Raw genomic sequence first — 22,540 nt, forward strand, 5'->3', positions numbered from 1 at the left:
TTAATCAATCATTTGACTATACTTTTATTCATTCATGCTTTAGGAAATAATCATATTTTACTTAATTTGTTTTGTGACAATTCATATTATCATTCCAAATCTATCCTAAAATCATTTTGTAGATATAATAAGGAAAGAATACATCTTTATATATTTAGTATTTTCTAAAAGTCTACATATTTCGTTACTATACTTTATTGTCTAACCATTGATAGAATAGATCCCAAACTTTATAAAATTGTTTATCATCCTGTTCTCTAATTTCAAATGTCAATCTGCTCATTTCAACACATTCCAATATTTTCTTAATGATTTCCTCCTGTGATGGTATTTTCTCATTTTTCCAGTTTTTAGCAAATACAATCCTAGCCGCTGTTAATACATTTACAATCAGGTATTTCAAGTCTTTACTATATATTTCAGGTAAAATTCCAAATAAAAATATCTCTGGTTTCAAATCTATATGTTTTTTTGTCATTTTTTCCAACCACGTGTGGATTTTACTCCAGTATTTTTTAGCATCCACACAAGTCCATCACATATGGTAATATGAGCCAGGTATCTGATGACATTTCCAACATTTTTTGGATTTATTCTTGAACATTCTTGCTATTCTTGTCGGGGGAAAGTGCCACCTGTAAAACATCTTATACAAATTTTCTTTATATGCTGTTGACATTGTCATTTTATAATTTTGAGACCACAATTTTTGCCATTTCTCTAGATCAATCCCATATCCAAAATTCTTCCCCCAAGCAATCATAGTTTCTTTAACTTGTTCTTCTTCTAGTTTAATTTCTAATAAATATCCATACAATTTTTTAATCACCTTTTCATCAGTACCTGTCAAAATCTTATCTAAATCAGTCAGTTTATCATAGAAACCTTCTGTTTTAGAATCTTTATCATACCTTGAATGTATTTGCGCATATGAAAACCAATTCATCTTTATACCCTGTTCCTCTAGTTTTTGTATAGATTTAAGTTCACCCTGTTCATTCAATATTTCACCATATCTAACTGTTTGTTCCTTTTTGTATATTATATGATAAGAAAATGCTTCAATAGTCGATAGCCAGACTGGAATTTTCAAATAACATTGTCTTTTAATCTTCTCCCAGTTTAACCACAGACTCCCGTATATAATGTCTTCTAAAGTACCCCTGTGTTTTAGTTCCTTTATACCATAAAAAAGCATGCCACCCCAACAACAGATCATGCCCTTCTAATGTCAACCATCTAGTGTTTCTTAATGTTATCCATTCCTTAACCCACATCAAATTTGTAGCTTGGTAATACAACTCCCAATTAGGCAAACCAAATCCTCCTCTTATTCTAGCATCTTGCAAAAGTTTTAACTTTATTCTCGCTTTCTTACCTTGCCATATATATTTCAGCACAATTTTATTTAAATCTTCAAAATAGTATTTTCCAAGCCTAATTGGAATTGTTTGGAACAAATATAAAATTCTGGGTAATATATTCATCTTGATTGTTGATATTCTCCCTATTAATGACAGTTGTAAATTTTCCCATTTCGCCAAATCTAGTGCTATCTGCTGTTTAAGTTTGATATAATTATTCTCTTTCAGTGTACTGCATCTTGCTGTCAAGTATATCCCCAAGTACTTGATCTTATTTGTGACCTGAATTTTAATAGGTCTGCCAGTTCTTCCTTTTGTCTTGATAGCATATTCTTTGTCAAGATCTTTGTCTTATCTTTATTTTTTTTCAAACCAGCCACCTTTCCATATGTCTCTATCTTTTCTATCAATTTTGATGCTGTTTCTAGTGGGTCTTCTAAAATAAAAACCAGATCATCTGCAAATGCTTGCAACTTAAATTCTTCCTTTTTAATTTTCATCCCTTTTATATTCTTTTCATCTCTAATATTTCTATTTAGCACTTCCAAAGTTAACACAAACAACAGAGGTGATAGTGGGCACCCTTGTCTTGTTCCTTTTCTTATATTGATAGAGTCTGTCAGTTCTCCCTCTATCATTACCTTTGCTGTTTGCTTATGATATATAGCTTCTATTGCTTGAATAAATTTTCTAGCAAAGCCCATCTGTTCCAGCAGTAACAACATGAATCGCCAATTCACATTTGTTAAGTATGGAGAATAACGGAGACCAGACATCTGACCAGTGACTTCAACTCTTTAATAAAGTGGTAGAACATAACAGAGCAATGCTATGGGCAGCAGTAACCCTTTTATAGGGTTAGCTGCTGCCTAATTAACCAATGAAAATGTGCAACAGGTTCAAACTACTGACCAATAAGGACAGTCCCAAAAGTGGCCAATCAGGGACTGGTTCTGGCCCAATCCCAAGTTGTTGTATAAGGACCAATGACGTGTGCAGGTTTTCAACCCCTAATTTGCATTTAGGTTATTCACTTTTATTGATTCACAACACCCCTCCCCCTTGGGTTCCTTTTGAGGGGAGCTGTGATAAAATCCTCAAGGTAGGCAGGCCGTTTGGTCTGCCTGGATGATTTCCGAGGCTCCACCGGGTTTTGTGTAATGTCCGGTTCCAGTGGAGCGTTTGGATGACCTTTGTTAAATTCTATTTCGCTGCACGGCGATTCCGTGCTGCATTCACTGTGGTTGTCTCTGCTACTGCGTGTATCTTCGGGGTTTTGCAGTTCGGTTTCCCCCGTATTAAAGTTCCCTGAAGACATCAACTCCCTCCCCGCTTCACATTCCGGTGCTTCGCTGGGCTGTAGGGCTCCCGTTGACCTGCTATTAGTTGTATCAAAGTCACTTCCCTCGATACTCCCTCCCCCTTGAGTTGGTGAACCGGGGAAGTCATGGCCGCTGGGTGGTAATCTCGATCAGAGCTGGTCTATGTGGCGTTTCCACACCCTCCCATCGTCTGTTAGCAGGCGGTAAGATCTAGGCCCGGTGAGGTGGGTAACGGTTGCGGGTATCCATAACGGGTCGCCGGAAAAGTTTTTGGCAAAGATTAAATCGCCTACCTTAAATTCCCGGCATTTGCTGCTGGAGCCGACAGGTTTTTCCGGTGCGAAAGCGGGGTGGAGCCGGTCAAGGTGCGATCGTATTTTCCGGCCCATAAGAAGTTCAGCGGGTGTTTTGTTGGTCACGCTGTGGGGCGTGATGTGCTGCAATAAGAGGATTCGATTGATTTTCTCGTCGATGTTTCCAAATTCCATTTTGTGCAGGGTCTTTTTCACAAATTGTACCATGCGTTCTGCACGCCCATTCGCCGCAGGGTGCGCGGGGCGAGGTTAGCGCATGGCGGATGCCCCGATCAGCAAGATATTGTTCAAAGGGCAATGCAGTGAACTGTGGGCCGTTGTCCGAGACCAACACGTCCGGAAACCCGTGTGTGGCAAATAGTCTGTTTAATTTATTAATAACTGAGTCAGTTGTAGTTGTGTGCATTCGATGAATCTCGAGCCAGTTAGAATAGGCGTCGACAGTAATCAGGAAAGTGTGACCTTTGGTAGGCCCCGCAAAGTCAATATGAATACGGGACCACGGTCCCCTCGGCGTTTCCCATTCGGTTGGGCTTGCTTTAGGTGGGGCGTTGCTGACGTCCTGGCAACGTTGGCACGTAGCGACCCAGGCCTCGATTCTTTTGTCGATTCCGGGCCACCAAGCATAGCTGCGTGCGAGTGATTTCATCTGCACAATGCCCGGATGTCCCTCATGCAATACCGCCAACACAGTCTGTTGCAATTTGCCAGGGATTACGACTCGATCGCCCCACAAGATACAGCCTTTTTGGGAAAACAGTTCGGTTTGGCGGGCTTTGAAGGGCGCCCATTCAGGTGCAATTTGGTCCGTCGGCCACCCCCGTTCAACCCAGCGTAGTATGTGTTGCAGAACTGGGTCACGTTTCGTTTCGAAAGCAATGTCTCTAGCCGTCAAGGGTGGTGCCTGTAGAGCTTCAATCTGTAGCGTTGAGAGGGTTGGGGCTGGATCCACAACAGCATCTGGGAGCGGTGTTCTGCTCAATGCATCGGCGTGGAGAATCGATTTCCCCGGGCGGTGTTGCAAGGTGTAGTTGTAGGCCACCAGGAATTCAGACCAATGGGTCATTCTGGGGGATAATATATACGGGGTTGGTTTATTACCCGCAATGATCCCCAGTAGTGGTTTATGATCAGTGATTAGTGTAAACGCACGGCCATAAACATATTCGTGAAATCTTTTAACTGCAGCAACAATAGCTAAAGCTTCTTTATCCAGCTGACTATAATTTCGTTCAGCTTTAGCTAAGGTTCGCGAAAAAAATGCGATGGGGGCCTCCGCTCCGTTTGGTAACACGTGGGCCAGAATTGCCCCAACCCCAAAAGGTGATGCATCACACGTGATAGTGAGCGGCAGAGTCTCGTTGTACTGCATAAGTACTGAGTCAGAAGTTAGCAATTTCTTTACTTGTTGGAAAGCATGTTGTTCCCGTTGTCCCCAAACCCACGTTGCTTTTTTGTCTAATAGTCTATGCAACGGTTCCGCTACTGTTGCTTTGTGGGGTAAAAACACATTATAGAAATTGATAAGTCCAAGGAACGCCTGTAGGTCTGCCTTGTTCCTCGGAGTGGGTGCCTTTTTAATTGCTCGTAATTTGTCTTCGGTGGGATGAATTCCTTGGCTGTCCAGGAGGTATCCCAAAAATTCTACTTTTTCGGTACATAAGTGGCATTTATCTTTTTTTACTCTGAGACCTGCATTTTGGAATCTTCATAAAACCTCTCTGAGTCGTTTTTCTAGGATGTCTTTGTTAGGTGCGGCGATGAGTACATCGTCGAAATATGGGACAACGCCTTTTATCCCTTGTAGCAACCTTTCCATTAACCTCTGGAAGATTCCAGGGGCGACGCTTACTCCGAATTGGAGCCGGTTGCATTTAAAGGCGCCCCTATGTGTTACGATCGTTTGTGCCTCGGCTGTGGTTGGGTCTACAGGCAATTGTTGATATGCCTGGGCTAGATCTAGTTTGGCGAAAACCTTCCCGCCGCCCAGGGAATGGAGTAAATGTTGCACTACCGGTACTGGATAAGCACTTTGCTGCAGTGCGTGGTTTAATGTGGCCCAGTAGTCTCCACAAATTCTTAGGGACCCATCAGGCTTGATAGGCGTCACTATCGGGGTTTCCCAACGGGCGTGGTCGGTGGGTTCCAGTACGCCCTGCACTATCAGCTTATCGAGTTGTTCGTCGATTTTAGGTTTTAAGGCGAACGGCACCCGACGTGGCTTAAGGCGGATGGGTGCTATTTCAGGGTTCAAGTTAAACGAGATTGGGGTCCCCTTATACTTGCCTAGTCCGTTCGCGAAAACGTCTTGGAATTCTTGCACGAGTGCTTCTTCCCAATCGACGCTTTCGGCCTTGTGGACTCCGGCTACAGTGATTCCGAGCGGCCTGAACCATTGAAGGCCCAGAAGACTAGGCCTATCTCGATCCACGACAGTCAGTGGTAGTGCGACGGTGCGGTCCTTGAATGAGACCTGGAATCTGCGGGACCCGACGACGGGGATTCGGTTGCCCTGATAGTCTTTGAGTATAACCCTTTGAGGGTTAAGGTCTTGGCGGCGAATCGTTGGAATAAGCTGTTGGAGCGTTTTCCACGACACCATCGAGAGGGAAGATCCCGAGTCTACCTCCATCACGCAAGGTTTGTTTTCGATGGCGACTTTTACTTGGATTTTCCCGGCATCAAGGGATGTAGCGTGGCCTATGGTGATTGTTTGGTGGGTCTCTTCCCGCCTGGTTTCTTCACGCCTGGTGGAAGTGGTGGACGGCTTGTTTCTGTAGGAGTGGTTCAATTTTTCTCGGTGTGTGCCGAAGAATCCTGAAGACTGGAATTCGGCCTGTCGGGGTTTGGAGTTCTGTTTGCTTCTGCAAACCTTTGCGATGTGACCGCGTCTCCCACAATGGCGGCAAAGTGCGTCAAGGAATTTGCAGCCGGATCGTGGGTGATTTGCTCCACAGCCGGCACACGGTCGAAATGAGTGTTGTGTGGACTGGTCTCTCTCCGTTTGAAGTCGGTTGACCTCTTCCTCATCGCTGTCGGACAGGGACTCTAGGTCTTCGTGGTGAGTTGATACCGGGTGTCTCTCTGAGCGAGGCGAGGTATCAGTGGCGAGTTTACGTAGCGGTGCGTTGTTGCGGCGCATTTGGGCTGCCGACTTCTTTGTCGCCTCCGCTGCCGAGGCTTCTTTAAGGGCATCGGTGAGGCTGATGTCCCCCTTAACCATAATTTTGCTCTGGATAGCGCCGTCTTCTAGGCCCAGAACCAGGCGGTCCCGGAGGGCTTCTTCTAAGTCTGCGAACCCGCAGAGGCCTCCTAGGTTCCGGAGGTCTGCGATGTAATTGGCAAGGCTTTCGCCCTTCCGTTGATCCCTCTGGTAATATTCGTGTCTTCTTACTAGGGTTGGCACGGTGGGCGCGTAGTGAGCCCGTAGTAACGGCTCGAGGACGTCCCAGTCCATTTCTTTTACCTCTGCTGGCTTGGCAAGCGACTTTGCCATTTTAAACACGGTTGGTCCACAATGAGTTAGAAAGATAGCTCTTTTTTTGCCGGTTGTCGCATCTTTCAAATTGTTGGTTTCCAAAAACATCTGGAACCGATCCATGTAGGCCTCCCAGTCTTCGGTTTCTGGGTTGAATGGAGCGGGTGGTACGGCACCGCTGGCCATGTTGCCGTTGATGGTGCGTGTTCGACCACGTGCTCTGTTAGTTGCTCTGTAGGTTAGTCAGCTCTTCGGTCTCCGGATCCCACCTTCGTCGCCAGTGTTAAGTATGGAGAATAACGGAGACCAGACATCTGACCAGTGACTTCAACTCTTTAATAAAGTAATAGAACATAACAGAGCAACGCTATGGGCAGCAGTAACCCTTTTATAGGGTTAGCTGCTGCCTAATTAACCAATGAAAATGTGCAACAGGTTCAAACTACTGACCAATAAGGACAGTCCCAAAAGTGGCCAATCAGGGACTGGTTCTGGCCCAATCCCAAGTTGTTGTATAAGGACCAATGATGTGTGCAGGTTTTCAACCCCTAATTTGCATTTAGGTTATTCACTTTTATTGATTCACAACACCATTATCAAATGCCTTCTGTGCATCTAGAAATATCAAAGCCATTTGATTTTCAGGATGTGCCTCGTAGTATTCCAAAGTGTTAGTTTTGGCTGTATCAACAATTGTTCACATTGCTTTTTAATATGTACTTCTTGTAGGCAGATTATATCAAAATTTTAATTTCTCTAATTTATGGAAAGTTTTCCTTCTTTTAACAGCTGAATTAAGTCCATTTATATTAATTGTAATCAATTTTTTCTCTTCCATGGTTATATTTTATAATTAGGTTTGGCAGCTCTCGTGGATCTTGGTTCACGTTGTTCTTTGGCTTCCTCCTTTCCACCTACTGCACCTTCCTCTTTTTCAGTCGTCATTTGGCAGTCCTCTTGGAATTCAATTAGTGAAATTTCTTTTTCTGCCTCTTCCTCTTTCCCTCTGAAAAATTTTGTATAAAATGATTCAGCTTTCTCAATTGAATCAATTCTGAATCTCTATTCTTGCCATGTGAACATTAAACCTTCTCGAATCAGCCATCTATAATTCACCTCTTTTTTAAGTAGCAATTTGGTCAAGAATTGGTATTCTCTTCTCATCTCTCTCACTCTTCTAGGTACTTGTTTCAAAACCACAATCTCCTTATCTTTATATTTCAATGTTTTCTCTCTTGCCACTTGCAATATTTGCGTTTTAATGGCTTTCTTTGTAAATCCGATGTGAACTTCTCTTGGTAGGCTATTTCTCATCGCATATCTTGTGGAGACTCGATAAACTTCATCTATTCCATCCATCATCTTCTCTTCAGTTATTTCCAAAGCTTCAGCCAATATTTCTATCATTATCTCAGCTAGGTTTTGTCCCTTTTCTTCCTCTATGTTTTGGAATCTGAGATAAAATTCTGATCTGTCCATCTCCCATCTCAGCATACCACTTTTATCTTGTTCAACCACAGTTAATCTGGTATCAATGTCTCCAATCTTCTTGTCTCTTTGTTTATCTTCTTCAATTTTTAGTAGTCTCTCATACTTCATCATCATTTGTTGAATGTTCTTGACTTTTTCATCAGTTTTCCCTGTTTTTTGTTCAATGTTCTCTGTTCTTTGTTCGATGTTCTCTATTCTCTTTTCAATATTCTCTGATCTTGTTTGAATGTTTTGAATTCCTTGCATAATCATCTGCATGGTCACTTTTTCTTGTTCTTGTTCTTGTTCTTGCTCTTGCCTTAACATTGTCTGTATTGAACGTTGTCCTCCAGATGGTAGAGAGGAGGAAGTAGAAGTTGAAGAACCAGGAGCTGTTAATTTCCTACTCATTTGAAACAATTCAAAATCTTCAGATTCTTCTAGACCTTAATCCAATTGTGAAGTAACCAATTGTGATTCCAAATAAAAATAGTAGGGAAAAAGAAGCCAAATAGTAATAATAATAAAAAAAGAAAAAAGAATTTCTTCAGGTTCTTATATACCTTAATCCAATCGATTAGCTAGTTAACAATGAAAATTCAAAAATGAAGGAAAAAACCATAAACATACACAAAAGAGAAAAAGTTGTTAAATCCTAAAAAAGACAGAAAAGTGAGGAATAAAAAGCTTTAAAAAAAGGAAAAATTCTTCAGATTCTTCAACACCTTAATCCAATTAAGAGGTCTCAGATATAAAAGGCTGCATAAAAGAAAAAGGGGGGAAAAGCCAGGAAGATAAAAAGAAAGAAAAAACCAGTATTGGAGGTAGATGGAAAAACAAAAGTACCAGAAAGGCAAAAAGAGAAAAAGAAAAAAAGGCTACTCCCTTAAAAAGAAAAGGAAGGGCATCATTAATACTAAAACTTTTCTTTTAAAATAAAAAGCAAACGTAAAAATTTAACTTCCAAAGACAAGCATAAAAAAAAGCAAAGACAAGTTCCAAAGAACTAAAAATCCAAATAGCTATTTCAAAAAGTAAACTGTTGAGGAGGGGTAGCACAGTTTAGGAAAAATCAAGAAAACACACTGCACTTTGTTTAGTTATCCAAGGCTCTTGTTATAACACTCTTCTCCAGAAACTTATCACCTTTTCTTTTTCTATAAACTTCAACACCAGACTCCAGCTGTTGATAGAAACCCAGAAGAGCACCTGCAATAATACTCTCCCATGCTCTTCCCTCTATCTTATCAAGCAGGCAATGTCCTTGAAAAAAAGTCTCAGTTCTTTCTTTCTCAACTTTGTCTGGTCACAAGAGAAGTAGAATATTTCCAAGCCTCTGGTTGGCAGTGTTGCAAAGTGTCTTTGCTTTCACTTTCCCCCTCCTTTTCCAAGCAAAATGTAATAAGAATTAAACAAGAAAAAGAAAAAGATATTTTAAAAGAAGAAATAACTAAAAGGGAGTCTCTAGCCTAAAATGTTACAAAATCAAAAAGGAGAAAAAAAATAGATGGAAAAGAAAAAAACCAGTCCAGTTTCAAAATATAAGATCATGTATAGAAAATCCAGCAATGAGAAAAAAACTTTACTTTGACATTCCTGTTTAAAATCGCTGCTTATTCACTTCTGTCAAAACTTTTACAGATTCTTTCTTTTCCTTAGGGTGTCCTTTCAGATATTAGAATAAAGAAAAAGTTCTCACCAAACCGGCACACTCTCTCTTTCTGTTCTCTTCCGTTTCGGAGCTGTCCCAATTATACTAGGAAACAATCAATATAAATCGTGAGGATACAAGATATAAAGTTACAGTCATACAGTCACAAGTGGGAGGGGATGGGTGATAAGGAGTGATGAGAAGGTTAACAGTAATAGTAATGCAGACTTTGTAATAGTTGAACAGTGTTGAGGGAATTGTTTGTTTAGCAGAGTGATGGCTTTCAGAAAAAAACTGTTCTTGTGTCTAGTTGTTCTGATGTGCAGTGCTTTATAGCATCGTTTTGAGGGTAAGAGTTGAAACAGTTTATGTCCAGGATGTGAAGGGTCTATAAATATTTTCACAGCCCTCTTTTTGACTTGTGCAGTATACAGATCCTCAGTGGAAGACAGATTGGTAGTAATTGCTTTTTCTGCAGTCCTAATTATCCTCTGAAGTGAAATGATATTCCCAACTGAATAATTATTTTGAAATATTTTTTATTATTATTGGAGGCATACCTAATATTCCTGTCCCCTCGTTTCTCCATAGCAACTTCATGAAGTGGGTTAGGCTGACAGAGAGTGACTGCCGAAAGTCACCAGTTGGTTTTCATGCCTAAGGTGGGACTAGAACTCTTTCCTGGTTTCTAAACCAACAACACCTGTACTATACAAATCTGACTCTCTTCCTTAAACTAGATTTCTCTTTCAGGTTGAGTAGTGAATTGCTTTGCACTGCCACTCTTGAAGGGAATCAATGTTTTCAGTTGGATTTGCACCATCATGCACAAGCGCAGTGAAAGCTTGCAAGATGTTGGCGCTATTGCACAAGATCTCGAGAGTTTTTACTTTCTTTCAAGATGTCAGTGGGGGCGGGGGGTAAGGTGGATTTCTGGCTATTTAGGTCTTACATCCGTCATCCCTTCCAAAATAGCAATAGCAATAGCAATAACACTTGACTTATATACCGCTTTATAGTGCTTTATAGCCCTCTCGAAGTGGTTACAGAGTCAGCACATTGCCCCCAACAGTCTGGTCCTCATTTTATCCACCTCAGAAAGATGGAAGACTGAGTCAACCTTGAGCCTGGTGAGATTTGAACTGCCAAATTGCAGACAGCTGGCAGTCAGCAGAAGTAGCCTGCAGTACTGCATTCTATCCACTGCACCATCGTGACTCATAATGTATCCTTGGATAGTTTCTCATTCCAGAAATTAGGGGACCACTTCACACTGCAGAGGTCCTTCCTTAGCTGTAGATCACTTCAAGGAGAGGTTTTTTTTTAATGAAATGAAGAGCTAATACAAATCATAAAGAGAAGACTTCTTTTCTTTTCCTTCCTTCCTTCCTTCCTAGAAATCTGGGGCACTACCTGGTTTGGGACACCAGGTAGCACAATTTGCAGTTTGTATCACAGATTCAGTGGAAGAAGTGAGCTATCAAGCCAGAGACGCCATTAGCTGCCTTTACCAGTTCCTCCTGAATCATATGGGTAAGTGAAGCCTGCTTAGGAGACAATGGGTGATCCTTTCTAATGGGTATACCTTTCTAAGAGAGCAGAAGCTCTCAAATTGGGAGCAAGGACCATGAAAAAACTTTTAGTAGGGACATGAGGGTGTGAAACCTTTAAAGAAATCACAGGATTTTTTTTTAAAAAAAACCATTGAACTACACTATAAAGAACTCATGGACTAGGAAAAAGCAGTTGAGGTGTGGGAGCTGATGAAAAGGAAGAAAAAAGGGCTACCAATCTTGGTGAGGTATAGCTGAAAATCTGGGGCTGAGGCAGAGCCGATAGGAAGACACATAGAGGACTGCAGAGATGGTGGAAGGATCTCCCGCCTATTTTTTTCGCATCTAGGAATTTTACTTCAGCAACAGCTGAAGGGCCACAATCTGATTGTCCCTATTTCAGAGTATTTTCCAAATTGTGTTTTTAAGAGATTGCAGTAGTAGCTATAGATCATCTGAGCTCTACTGGTCTGATCTTCTTGTATTCTACGTGAGGAGAGACAAATGTTTCTTATCTCACCACAGCTGCATTTTTAGAAACTCTGATGCTACTGCCGAAATCTAGTTCATCCGTCACATTTTCTTCTTCTTATCTGGAGGAGTGAGTGACTCTCATTCGGTTTTGGGCTTTATTTGTATGGATCTCAGATAGCAAACATCCTCTGGTCAGCACTTACAATACTTTGTATGTTTCATATTCATTTTTCTTCCAGAAAGGTGGCTCAGTTAGCAAAGAATCAGCAGCTAATTGAAAGCTGCCATGACATGGTATTATCTTTTTCTCTCTCTTTCTTTCTTTCTTTCTCTCTTTCTTTCTCTTTCCTTTCTTCCTTCCTTCCTTTTTTCTTTCTTTCTTTCTTTCTTAATGCACATACCTTCAGCATGAAGCATACTCAATATGTTAGGCCTTAGGTAAAGGTAAAGGTGCTAGTCGTTTCCAGATCGGGCGGGGGAAGAGCCAGCGCTGTCCAAAGACATCTCCACGGTCATGTGGCCAGCATGACTAAATGCCGCAAGCACATGGAACACTGTTACTTTCCCACCAAAGAGGTCCCTATTTTTCTACTTACATTTTTGCATGTTTTCAAGCTGCTTGGTTGGCAGAAGCTGGAACAAGTAATGGGAGCTTACTCTATTACGCGGTGCTAGGGATTTGAACCGTTGAACTGCCAACCTTTCTGATTGACAAGTTCAGCGTCTTAGCCACTGAGCCACTGCATCCCTATGTTAGGCCTTACTTTTACATAAATAAGAAATAGGATATATTCCCCTCAACCCTCTTGCAGCATTGTGTTCGCAAGCCTGGCTTCATATTACAACCAGAATTAGATGGAAATGTTTCAGAGAAGGTCCCCTTGGAAGAAAAATTCAGTTGCAAGTCCATGCGTAGTATAAAAAGGTCCAGAAATCTAGCCAGCTGTACAATTACAAAGGCTCATCATACAAGGTGGAATGGGACTTAGGCCTTTGATAATATTGAAATTTATCCCTTAGGGAAAGGAAATGGCTTCCTTGAGTTCCTGAAATTGTATTTCCCTTTCTAGACAGAAGATGTAAGATGAAAAAGATGCCTAGCATCAGCTTTAAAATATATTTCCACCATCCAAAATACAGAGGTTTCAGAAAGAGTAATGAGGAAATGCTATGACTTCCTCCTATCTTCAAGTCTCTTCTCAACTATTTCCCAAAAAACATCTTATTTATTTATTATCCCACCTTCATTATTTTTACAAACAAGCCAAAGTGATGAACTTATCCAATCCTTTTTAGGATTGAGCATGATGGAGGCTGGAGAATTATGGTGCCAGGAAACTGAAGACAAGAAGATGCTGGCTTATCTTGATGCCTGCAGGGTGGGTGAGGTAAGACCAGCTTTCTTTGGGGATGTGAAATATGCCAGTAGGCCAAGAAGGATCGTGCACATCCTTTGTACAACAGCAATCCTACTACTCATTACAGGTAGTCTTTGACTTACAACAGTTCATTTAGTGACCATTCAAAGTTAAAACAGCACTGAACAAAGTGACTTATGTCCATTTTTCAGAGTTACAACCTTTGTAGCATCCCCACGATCATGTGATAAAAATTCAGATGCTTGGCAACTGGTTCATACTTATGACCGTTGCTGTGTCTCAAGGTCATGTGATCCCCTTTTGAAAACTTTGGACAAACAAAGTCAATGAGGAAGCCAGATTCACTTAACATCCAGGCTACTAACTTATTAACTGCAGTGGTTCACTTAATAACTGCAGTATGAAAGATCATAAAATGGGGCAAAACTCACTTCACAAATGTTTCACTCAACAGAAATTTTGGGCTCAATTGTCATCGTAAGTCAAGGACTGCCTGTAGTCTGGTTTATATGGCTCAGTCTCTAGGGGTCTTCTTGTGAGAAGCAAAGAAGCATAGTATCCCCTCCCCAAAATATCTTGCAATGAACTAACATGCCTTATGTATTAGTAAACAGCTGCCTAACTCTCATAAGGCATGTTAGTCCATTGCAAGTATTTTTTTGGGGGTGGGGGGTTACAATGCTTCTAGACTGCCAATCAGGGCATCGCCTTTTCTTACACCTAGAGTACTGCATCCAGTTTTGTTCACCACATTATTAGAAAGATGTTGAGACTCTAGAAAAGCAGAGCAACCAGGATGAAGAGCAACAGGATGATTAGGGGACTGGAGACAAAAACATATGAAGAACGGTTGCAGGAACTGGGCTTGGCTAGTCTAGTGAAGAGAAGGACCAGGGGAGACATGATAGCGGTCTTCCAATATTTGAGGGGCTGCCACAGAGAGGAAGGGGTCAAGCTATTCTCCAAAGCACCTGAAGGCCAGACAAGGAATAATGGATGGAAACTGAACAAGGAGAGATTTAACCTGGAAATAAGGGAGAGACTTTCTGACAGTGAGAACAATCAACCAATGGGAACAACTTGCCCTCGGGAGTTGTGGGAGCGTCATCACTTGAGACTTTCAAGAAGAGGTTGGACTTCCATCTGTCAGAAATTGGGCGGGGGGTTGGACTAGATGACCTACAAGGTCCCTTCCAACTCTGATTATCTGTTATCTGAAAAGCACACAGGTGCTTTTTACAGGGAAACAGCCATCTTGGACAGTAACAGGGATGCCCTTTAGCTCCAACTATTGCCTGCTCAGTCCATCTCCAAAAGCAGAAATTATACTACATCTAATGATAGGGCTAGTCCTGGTGAAACATGGACACATCAATGAAAATGTCTTTTTATAGTTCGGTAGTAGTAATGGACCATTTTGACAGGTTTATTAAGTGAGGCTACCATCAATGACGGTAACTTCTGCAATCTTACAAACGTGAAAGGAATTATAGTTTGGTTTGAACTGATAATATTGAAATTTATCCCTTAGGGAAAGGAAATGGTTTCCTTGAGTTCCTGAAATTGTATTTTCCCTTTCTGGACAGAAGATGTAAGATGAAAAAGATGCCTAGCATCAGCTTTAAAATATATTTCCATCATCCAAAATACAGAGGTTTCAGAAAGAGTAATGAGGAAATGCTATGACTTCCTCCTATCTTCAAGTCTCTTCTCAACTATTTACCAAAAAACACCTTATTTATTTATTATCCCACCTTCATCATTTTTACAAACAAGCCAAAGTGATGAACTTATCCAACACATCTTCCTCCTCTTATTTTCTCCACAACAACCACCTTGTGAGGTGGGTTGGGCTGAGAAAGAGTGACTGACCCAGCTGGCTTTCATGGCTAAGGCAGGAATTGAACTCGTCTTCTGCTTTCTAGCCCGGTGTTTGAACCACTAGACAACACTGGCTATACACATCCAGAATTGAGGATATCAGCTGACTCTTAAAATTCTGGTTTTATAGAGGAAAAAAATGGCAAGTACTTTCAGATGGTTGGGAAAGAAAAATTTGAAGTTCTCTCTTTGGTTTTAGTTGGAATTCTAAGTTAAGTGGAGCAGAAGTGTGCTTCATAATTAACTCTAGGTGCTAAAATATCATTGTTAAATAATTAAAGTTTTAAAATCATATTATGTGGCCCACTCATTTGTACTGCAACCCCTAAACGTATGGCACTTGGGCAAAAGGAAGTTATATACACCAATCCTAATTTTTTTTTATGTTTTTATTTTGATTTGTCAATTGCTTACAAGATAATAGGTATAAGTATATACATAGTTATGAATACATGAAATGGGTACATATAAGAAAAATAAAAGAAACAATAGGACAGGTACAGTAGGCACATTGGTGCGCTTATGCACGCCCCCTATAGACCTCTTAGGAAAGGGGTGAGGTCAATAGTAGACAGTCTAAGGTTAAAGTTTTTGGGGTTTGGAGAAGAAACCACAGAGTCAGGTAGCGTATTCCAGACATTGACCACTCTGTTGCTGAAGTTGTATTTCCTGCAATCAAGTTTGGTGCGGTTAACCTTGAGTTTGTATCTATTGTGTGCTCTTGTGTTGCTATGGTTGAAGCTGAAGTATTCATTGACAGGTAAGTCATTGCAATGTATGATTTTATATACCATACTTAGATCAGACTGAAGACGGTGTAATTCAAGGTTTTCTCGGTCTAGAATTTCAAGCCTGGTGGAATAAGGTATTCTACAACGAGTAGAGGAGTGGAGAACTCTTCTTGTGAAATATTTCTGGACTTTCTCAACTGTGCTAATATCAGATACATAATGTGGGTTCCAGACTGATGAGCTGTATTCGAGTATTGGTCTAGCAAATGTTTTGTATGCTCTAGTTAGTAGTGTGATATTACCAGAGAAAAAGCTACGTAGGATTAGGTTAACAACTCTTAATGCCTTTTTGGCTATGAAGTTACAGTGGGCTCTAGCACTTAGATCATTAGAGATGAGTATTCCAAGGTCCTTTACAGAGCTTGGATCATCAACAAGGTCTTGACTATTCTGCTTGTATTTTATTTTCTGATTTTTTTTTGCCAATATGTAAGACAGAGCATTTATTTGTTGAGATTTGAAGTTGCCATTTGTTTGACCATTCTGATACATAGTCAAGATCTTTTTGAAGGGTAGCAGTATTGTCTGTGGTATTGAACAGCTTTACATCATCAGCGAAGAGAACGTAGTTACTCTTAATGTGACCACAGAGATCATTTATGTAGAGTATGAAGAGAGTTGGTCCTAGAACACTGCCTTGGGGGACACCACAATTGACAGGTACAGAATTTGATAGGACACTCCCAATTTTGACCATTTGTTGTCTGTTTGACAGGAATGCTTCTATCCAGTTATGCAGTTGTCCATAGATGCAAATGCAAATAGTTTGCATTGTTTTAAATCTCCATTAGAGCTTTTCAAAACAAACTCATGAATAACATTCCTACCATGCTTGGACAGTAACATGACTGCTTGTTGGTCCCAGCTATTCAGGAACATCTTCACAGAGGGCCAGAAGAGAGCTTTTCTGCAGACCTCCTTGCTGGCCATGTATGATCCCTTGATGAGGATAAGTCAGGCTGGAATCCTTCTCGTCTATTCCCTCTTGGGGAAGACAGCAGAATTAATGCAGAAATCGGTAAGCTACTTGATTTGATTTATATGCGAGGAAGCCACGGGGCCTCATTCCTCACCCCAATACAAATAGGCATAGCTTGAAATCACTCCTGGTGGAACGGAAAAGGATGATGAGAGCCTCATACAGAAGTCAAATTGTAGCATTGCAAATATTTTAAAACTGTTCCCCTAAGGCAGTGATCCCCAACCTTTTTATGCCGCTGCCCGGCACGGCATCAGCTAGGCGCCGCGCCCGGCACCAGCATCAGCTGGGCGCCGTAATCTTTTTCATCAAAAAGATGGCGCGCCAGCGCCGGTGAGCTTTTCCGGTAGAAATGGCTTTCTACCCAGAAAAGCTCACCGAGCGCTTGGCGCCGCCATCTTTTTATGAAAGTGCTTCCGTGAGCTTTCCCGGAAAAGCTCACCGGAAGCACTTTTTCATAAAAAAGATGGCGGCGCCAGCAACCAGGGCCCGGTAGGACTTGTTCCGCGGACTGCACCGGTCCGCGGACCGGTGGTTGGGGACCCCTGCCCTAAGGAGTCTGAGGCACGTACTACAGGGAGGGGTGGGATTCTACAGTTCGGACCGGTTCAGCTGAACTCCTTGCTCCAAAGATCAACTGACAGCGAGCCAGTTCACTGCGATGAGCGTGTGGGCCCGCCCCCTCATGCTCTTTCCTGTGTTTTATTTCCTTTGTTTAGAGCACAGCTGATTCGCGTGGCAGAGTGGTTTGCCACGCCTCAGCTGTTTTATTCACAGGGACCACTGTAGAAGATAAATATTAGAGCTTTTCTAAATGCGGAGCGCATGCGATCACCAAATTGGTTGTTATACCGGTGGAATCCCACCCCTGACTACAGGCCAATAAAATAACCAAATATATCTATATAAGGGCAGTAAATTCAGTAGGCAACAAAACAGCACACAACTTTTTGAATTATTCAGAAGCCTTAATTGAATGGAAAACTGAATAAGGGAAAGGAAAGACTATTGGTTGATACTGAAACTAGGCTGGCTTTCAGCCCCATAAGGAGAGGCAACCTGATGCCTTCCACATAACGTTGTGCTGTACTACAATTCGTATTAGTCAGTGGGGCCTGTTGTCAAGGATTAGAGGAGTCGCAGTCTAAAACAAGAATCTTATTTTTAAGGAACTTATGGGAGGAAACCATGAGAGGTTTGTTTCTGCTAATATAGAAATGGGAAAGTAGGTAGGTAGGTAGGTATGTAGGTAGATAGGAAGGAAGGAAGGAAGGAAGGAAGGAAGGAAGGAAGGTAGGTAGGTAGGAAGGAAGGAAGGAAGGAAGGAAGGAAGGAAGGAAGGAAGGATTTCACCACTGCTAGGCATTACAATATGGTCCCCAATAATGTCACTATTCCTACTAAAAATGAAAATATTTATGAAAATATAAAGTTGACTCTCAGGTTCCTCTCAGTCCTCAGAAAAGGGCAACATTTCTTCTGTACCAATACCCTCTAGTATGACAAACAGAGCAATTTTTTTAAACGAGCACACCTGGAGGCAGTTGTGGTGATAATTGTTTAAAAAAAGGAAGGGCAGATGAGAAGATTCCATAGCAATTGTAGAAAACGTTAGCAGCAATGATTCAATAAAAAAGACACAATTAAATGTGCAAGAAACTTGGGGCTGGGGTGGGGTAGGCCAGAGAGTCTAGCACTTGACCAAGAAGCCTTGTTCGCTCTCTCTAGATACAGAGATTCTGCACATGTATATTGGAAGGCGTAGGTATTATTATAGCCAATGAAGGCAAAGGGGGGAAAAGTGAAGTGATGACACCCGTCCTTTGTCTCACAATGTCTGATCCTTTGTTTTGGGGTTGGGCTTCCGCTCCCCGCATCTCCAGGCAGAAGACGTGGAGAAGGAGATCTACAAGCAACTTCACAAGCTTCGGATTCTCCGAGAGGTGCCCGAAGCATTGCAAAACTTTCTCCCAAATTAAGGTAAGGCTGCTGGCCAAGCAGCAAAAGCTTTTCGAGCAGAAGAAGATCCCACCACAGTCAGACAGGAAAGGTCTGGATTGACTCCTCTTTATTGGTATATCAAATCATTTTGCACTCAGTTTAAAGGATTTTGACTCAGAGAACTTCCGCATTCCCTTCCATATTGATATTGCTTATCTTATTAATAGAGTGCTACTGTTACTCTAAAACAGCAGTTCCCAACTTTTTTGGCTTGGTGGCCCAGCTTGGTGCAAGGAGGGTATGTGAATGGCAGGCGGACGCATGTGTGCAGAGCTCTGTTTGTGTGAGTGGTGCGCAAGTGCCTTCCAGTCACACCAATGGAGCTTCATGTGCAAGTGGAGGGTGCTTGCACTCACACATGAAGCTCCATTCACACGAGTGGAGCTTGGCATGCGTGTCTGCACTTGCTTGGCGCTCCTGCAAGTGGAGCTTTGCACACAGGCTTATCCATTTCTCCCATGGCCCTGTTTTGAACAGGGGACCCCTGAGGTGGGAGGGAGGGATTAGATTGTCTGCTGCAAAGTCATAGTGCTAAAACTAGTTAATGAGCATGCATTGTAAAAGATAAATTCCTTTTTTCTTCTTCTCAACCATCACTTCTATAACTTCTGAAGATAAATCTGTAGTTAAGCTCTTGGACTCTCAAGAAAAGCAAGCAATTAACACCAGTTTCACTGATTATTATTTTTTTGCTGGAGAGAAAGTGCTTTCAAAGGAGTAGGATCTATGGACCAGTCATGAGATGTAACTATGCATTCTGTTTCTTTGGTCAAATCTTGGCTATTTGCGGTCTCTTGGAAAGATTTAAAAATCTCAGTAATTTTATTTTTTTTGTTGTTGTGAATTATGTAATCCAGCTTCCTTTCTTGAAGGTTGCAAAAAAAAAAAGTCGGGGGAAGATGAAGAGTAGGAGGAGAAGGAGAAAAAAGGAGGAGGAGGAGGAGGAGGAGGAGGAGGAGGAGGAGGAGGAGGAGGAGGAGGAGGAGGAGGAGGAGGAGGAGAGAAGAAGAAGAAGAAGAAGAAGAAGAAGAAGAAGAAGAAGAAGAAGAAGAAGAAGAAGAAGAAGAAGAAGAAGAAGAAGAAGAAGAAGAAGAAGAAGAAGAAGAAGAAGAAGAAGAAGAAGAAGAAGAAGAAGAAGAAGAAGAAGAAGCTACAGCTCTTGTCTCTTTCTTCCTTCTCCAATGCTTGGTTTCCAGACTTTTAAAAAAATCAATTCCTATACTAATTAGAAATTCTAGCAGCTGTAGTATCAAAATATTGTGCTACAGCCTGGAGAAAGCTGGTATTCAATTATTAACCCTCAGAAAGGACATGATCATAAAAGCAATTCTTTCTGATAAAGTCTACAATTTCTTCTAAAAGCCGCCTTTATATTTAACATCCGTGCAGTAATATTTCCTGTGTATAATTTACCTAACCTGAATAAGTTCCCCTCTTTTTTTTAATCCAGGTACCACACTCCTGAGGACTGAAAGAATGAAATACTCAAGAAAGGAGGACAAGAATAGCGGGAGAGAAAGATTTTCAGTCTGTTTTCAACTGTTTCCTGTTGTAGTTTAACTTGTTTCCTCCTCCCATCCCTAATAGTGAGAAACCATTTTTTTCTCCCTAGGAACCTTGAAGAACCTATAGATTTGTTTCCACCCAGAACTAATTTTGTGCTGAATCACAGAGTAGCATTCAATATAACTGACACTTAAAAGCACCAGGCAGCATATGCCTATGTATGGTGTCACCAAGGGAGCAGTGAATGATACACACTACATTGATGCATCGTTCAGTGGCTCCAAGGGCCACAGCCAAATTTCTTTGTATTATTATTATTACTATTTCATTAAGCAAGCAAGGTGATTTCTGATTAAATTACTGTATATATTTTTGTGAAGGTTTATGCTTATGTGAGATCTTACCCTTATTTATTTCTTACTTTTGAATCAACTCCTGGAGATAAAGATTCCAGGGTTTATGGCATTTTGTAAATCCTTTTTACTTTCAGATTGAGAAGATATTACAAGGATGCAGTCACCCAGAAAGAAGTCATAAAAAGAACAATGTGACCCCTACATTACCAGCCAGCTGCAAAAACACAGAACTCCTTTCCTCTGCTGTTCTATTTAAATTGCTCTCCTTTCTGTTACCCTTGGCATATATTAATATGAGCAAAGGAATTTCTGCAATCAGCTTCTGGTTGTTCTGAATATTTATAGTCTGCAGCATTTGCCCAGCGCCCATAATCAATTGCCCATATATTACTTTTCATTCTTAGTTGAAAATTAAGAGTCACAGAAAGAAATGTATTGTTTGACACTATTGGCTTAAAAGCGAAAGTCCTAGCTTGACTTAAACAGTTAAGGATGAGTTAAGACTTTTCCCCTCATGGCTTAGGATTGTTTTGAAGACAATGTCATGGAAAGATAGCCAACTCCCCTCTCCCCATTTTGGCAGACATATTGGTTATCCAATGAGGTGCATATGAGGAAAGGCCTTCAATATATGTTTTAAGGAACAGATGTGAAACTTTGACTGGAATCTATAAAGATTGTTAAGATATTGTTTCATTTACAATTACCTCCCCCCTCCTCCCGCCCCATTACTGTGGAGGACTAATGAAAGACTAACAAAATATTGTCTATGTTTTAATGTCATGTTTTAGTTCACAGCTAATTTTTTAAAATATTCTCATTAGATAGCATTTTATCAAGTTTAACATTTCCTCAAATATTGAAAGTATGAAACATTCTCACAAGTCCTATCAATTGAAAATGTACATAACTGCCCAGAGTTACTACTTGGGAGTTGGGTGACTATATGTTCCTCTTTGATTATTAAGCTGATTAGATTGGCTCATATTCAGTTTATATATGAGCCCAGTAAAAGATTTAATCCATCTAGCAAGCAAGATTGCCCTAAGTGAGAGAATTCCATCCTTTAAAATAGTATTTCTCACAGTCGGCAACTTTAAGACACCTGGATTTCAATTCCCTGATCGATCGAGAAATTCTGGGAGATGAAGTCCACGTCTTAAAGTTGCCCACTTTGAGAAATGCTGTTTTAAAATCTTGATAGAAATGTTCCTCTACCTTACTGCAAGCTATAAGCCTAAGGGGGTTACAGGTGTTATACAAACCTGGCCTCTCATTCATTAAAAAAAATGGTGGGAGACAATGGTGGGATTCAAAAAAATTTGCTACCGGTTCTGTGGGTGTGACTTGATGGGTGTGGCAGGGGAAGGATACTGTAAAATCTCCAGTCAGAGGTGGTATTTGCTAATTCTCCAAACTACTCAAAATTTCTGCTACCGATTCTCCAGAACTGGTCAGAACCTGCTGAGTACCACCTCTGATGGGAGAGCAACTGGTATAGTTATTTGCAATCTGAATCATTAGAGGCAAACATAAATCAAGGCATTTTATACAATGTTCCATCCCAAAACCACATAATTCAGTGTGCTTATTTCACATCGAAATCTAATTCTTCATTGGAACATCAAAAGCTCTTACTGTATTTCCTCATTAAAACAGCCAAATAAGCTGATCTTTAAGGAAGTACTGTAGACACATACCAAAACATGGAAAATTCCTTCAGGGGAATTCCACTATTAGAATTCCACTACCCCTAAGAGGCTTCAAAACAGATTAATAAAACAATGAATTACTTATTAAAAAACCTCAAATGTCTGAGGTCATTGAGCAAGTTGAACCCACATCACAAGAAAAATAATGGGGCAATCAGTAACTCCTAGAGATTACCTTTTCCCCACCATCACAGCTTCTGCAGAGTTTCCAAACTATTGGGAACACTCTTGGAAGTGATCCTAAATAAATATGTCTATTTGGATAAACAAGAATTCTACACTCTAGCAGAGCCCCAGTTAGATGACTCC

The 22,540-nt window shown here is 41.0% G+C and overlaps 1 protein-coding gene across 1 annotated transcript in view; it reads left to right on the top strand.

Moving 5' to 3' along the window:
• Nucleotides 1-20,534, top strand: part of LOC113415042 (maestro heat-like repeat-containing protein family member 7) — a 36,806-nt gene extending 16,272 nt beyond the window's left edge. Inside the window, exons 9-13 of the mRNA XM_087954216.1 lie at nt 10,997-11,132; nt 12,923-13,014; nt 16,543-16,695; nt 18,540-18,636; nt 20,108-20,534. Of these exons, the coding sequence (XP_087810342.1) occupies nt 10,997-11,132; nt 12,923-13,014; nt 16,543-16,695; nt 18,540-18,635 (477 nt within the window). The 3' untranslated portion in view covers nt 18,636; nt 20,108-20,534. The remainder of the gene's footprint in view (nt 1-10,996; nt 11,133-12,922; nt 13,015-16,542; nt 16,696-18,539; nt 18,637-20,107) is intronic.
• Nucleotides 20,535-22,540: the final 2,006 nt, after the last annotated feature.

Source organism: Notechis scutatus, chromosome 2, assembly GCF_049901735.1.
Source record: "Notechis scutatus isolate UNSWTSFEM ecotype Mainland chromosome 2, rNotScu1.2, whole genome shotgun sequence".
NCBI lineage: Eukaryota > Metazoa > Chordata > Lepidosauria > Squamata > Elapidae > Notechis > Notechis scutatus.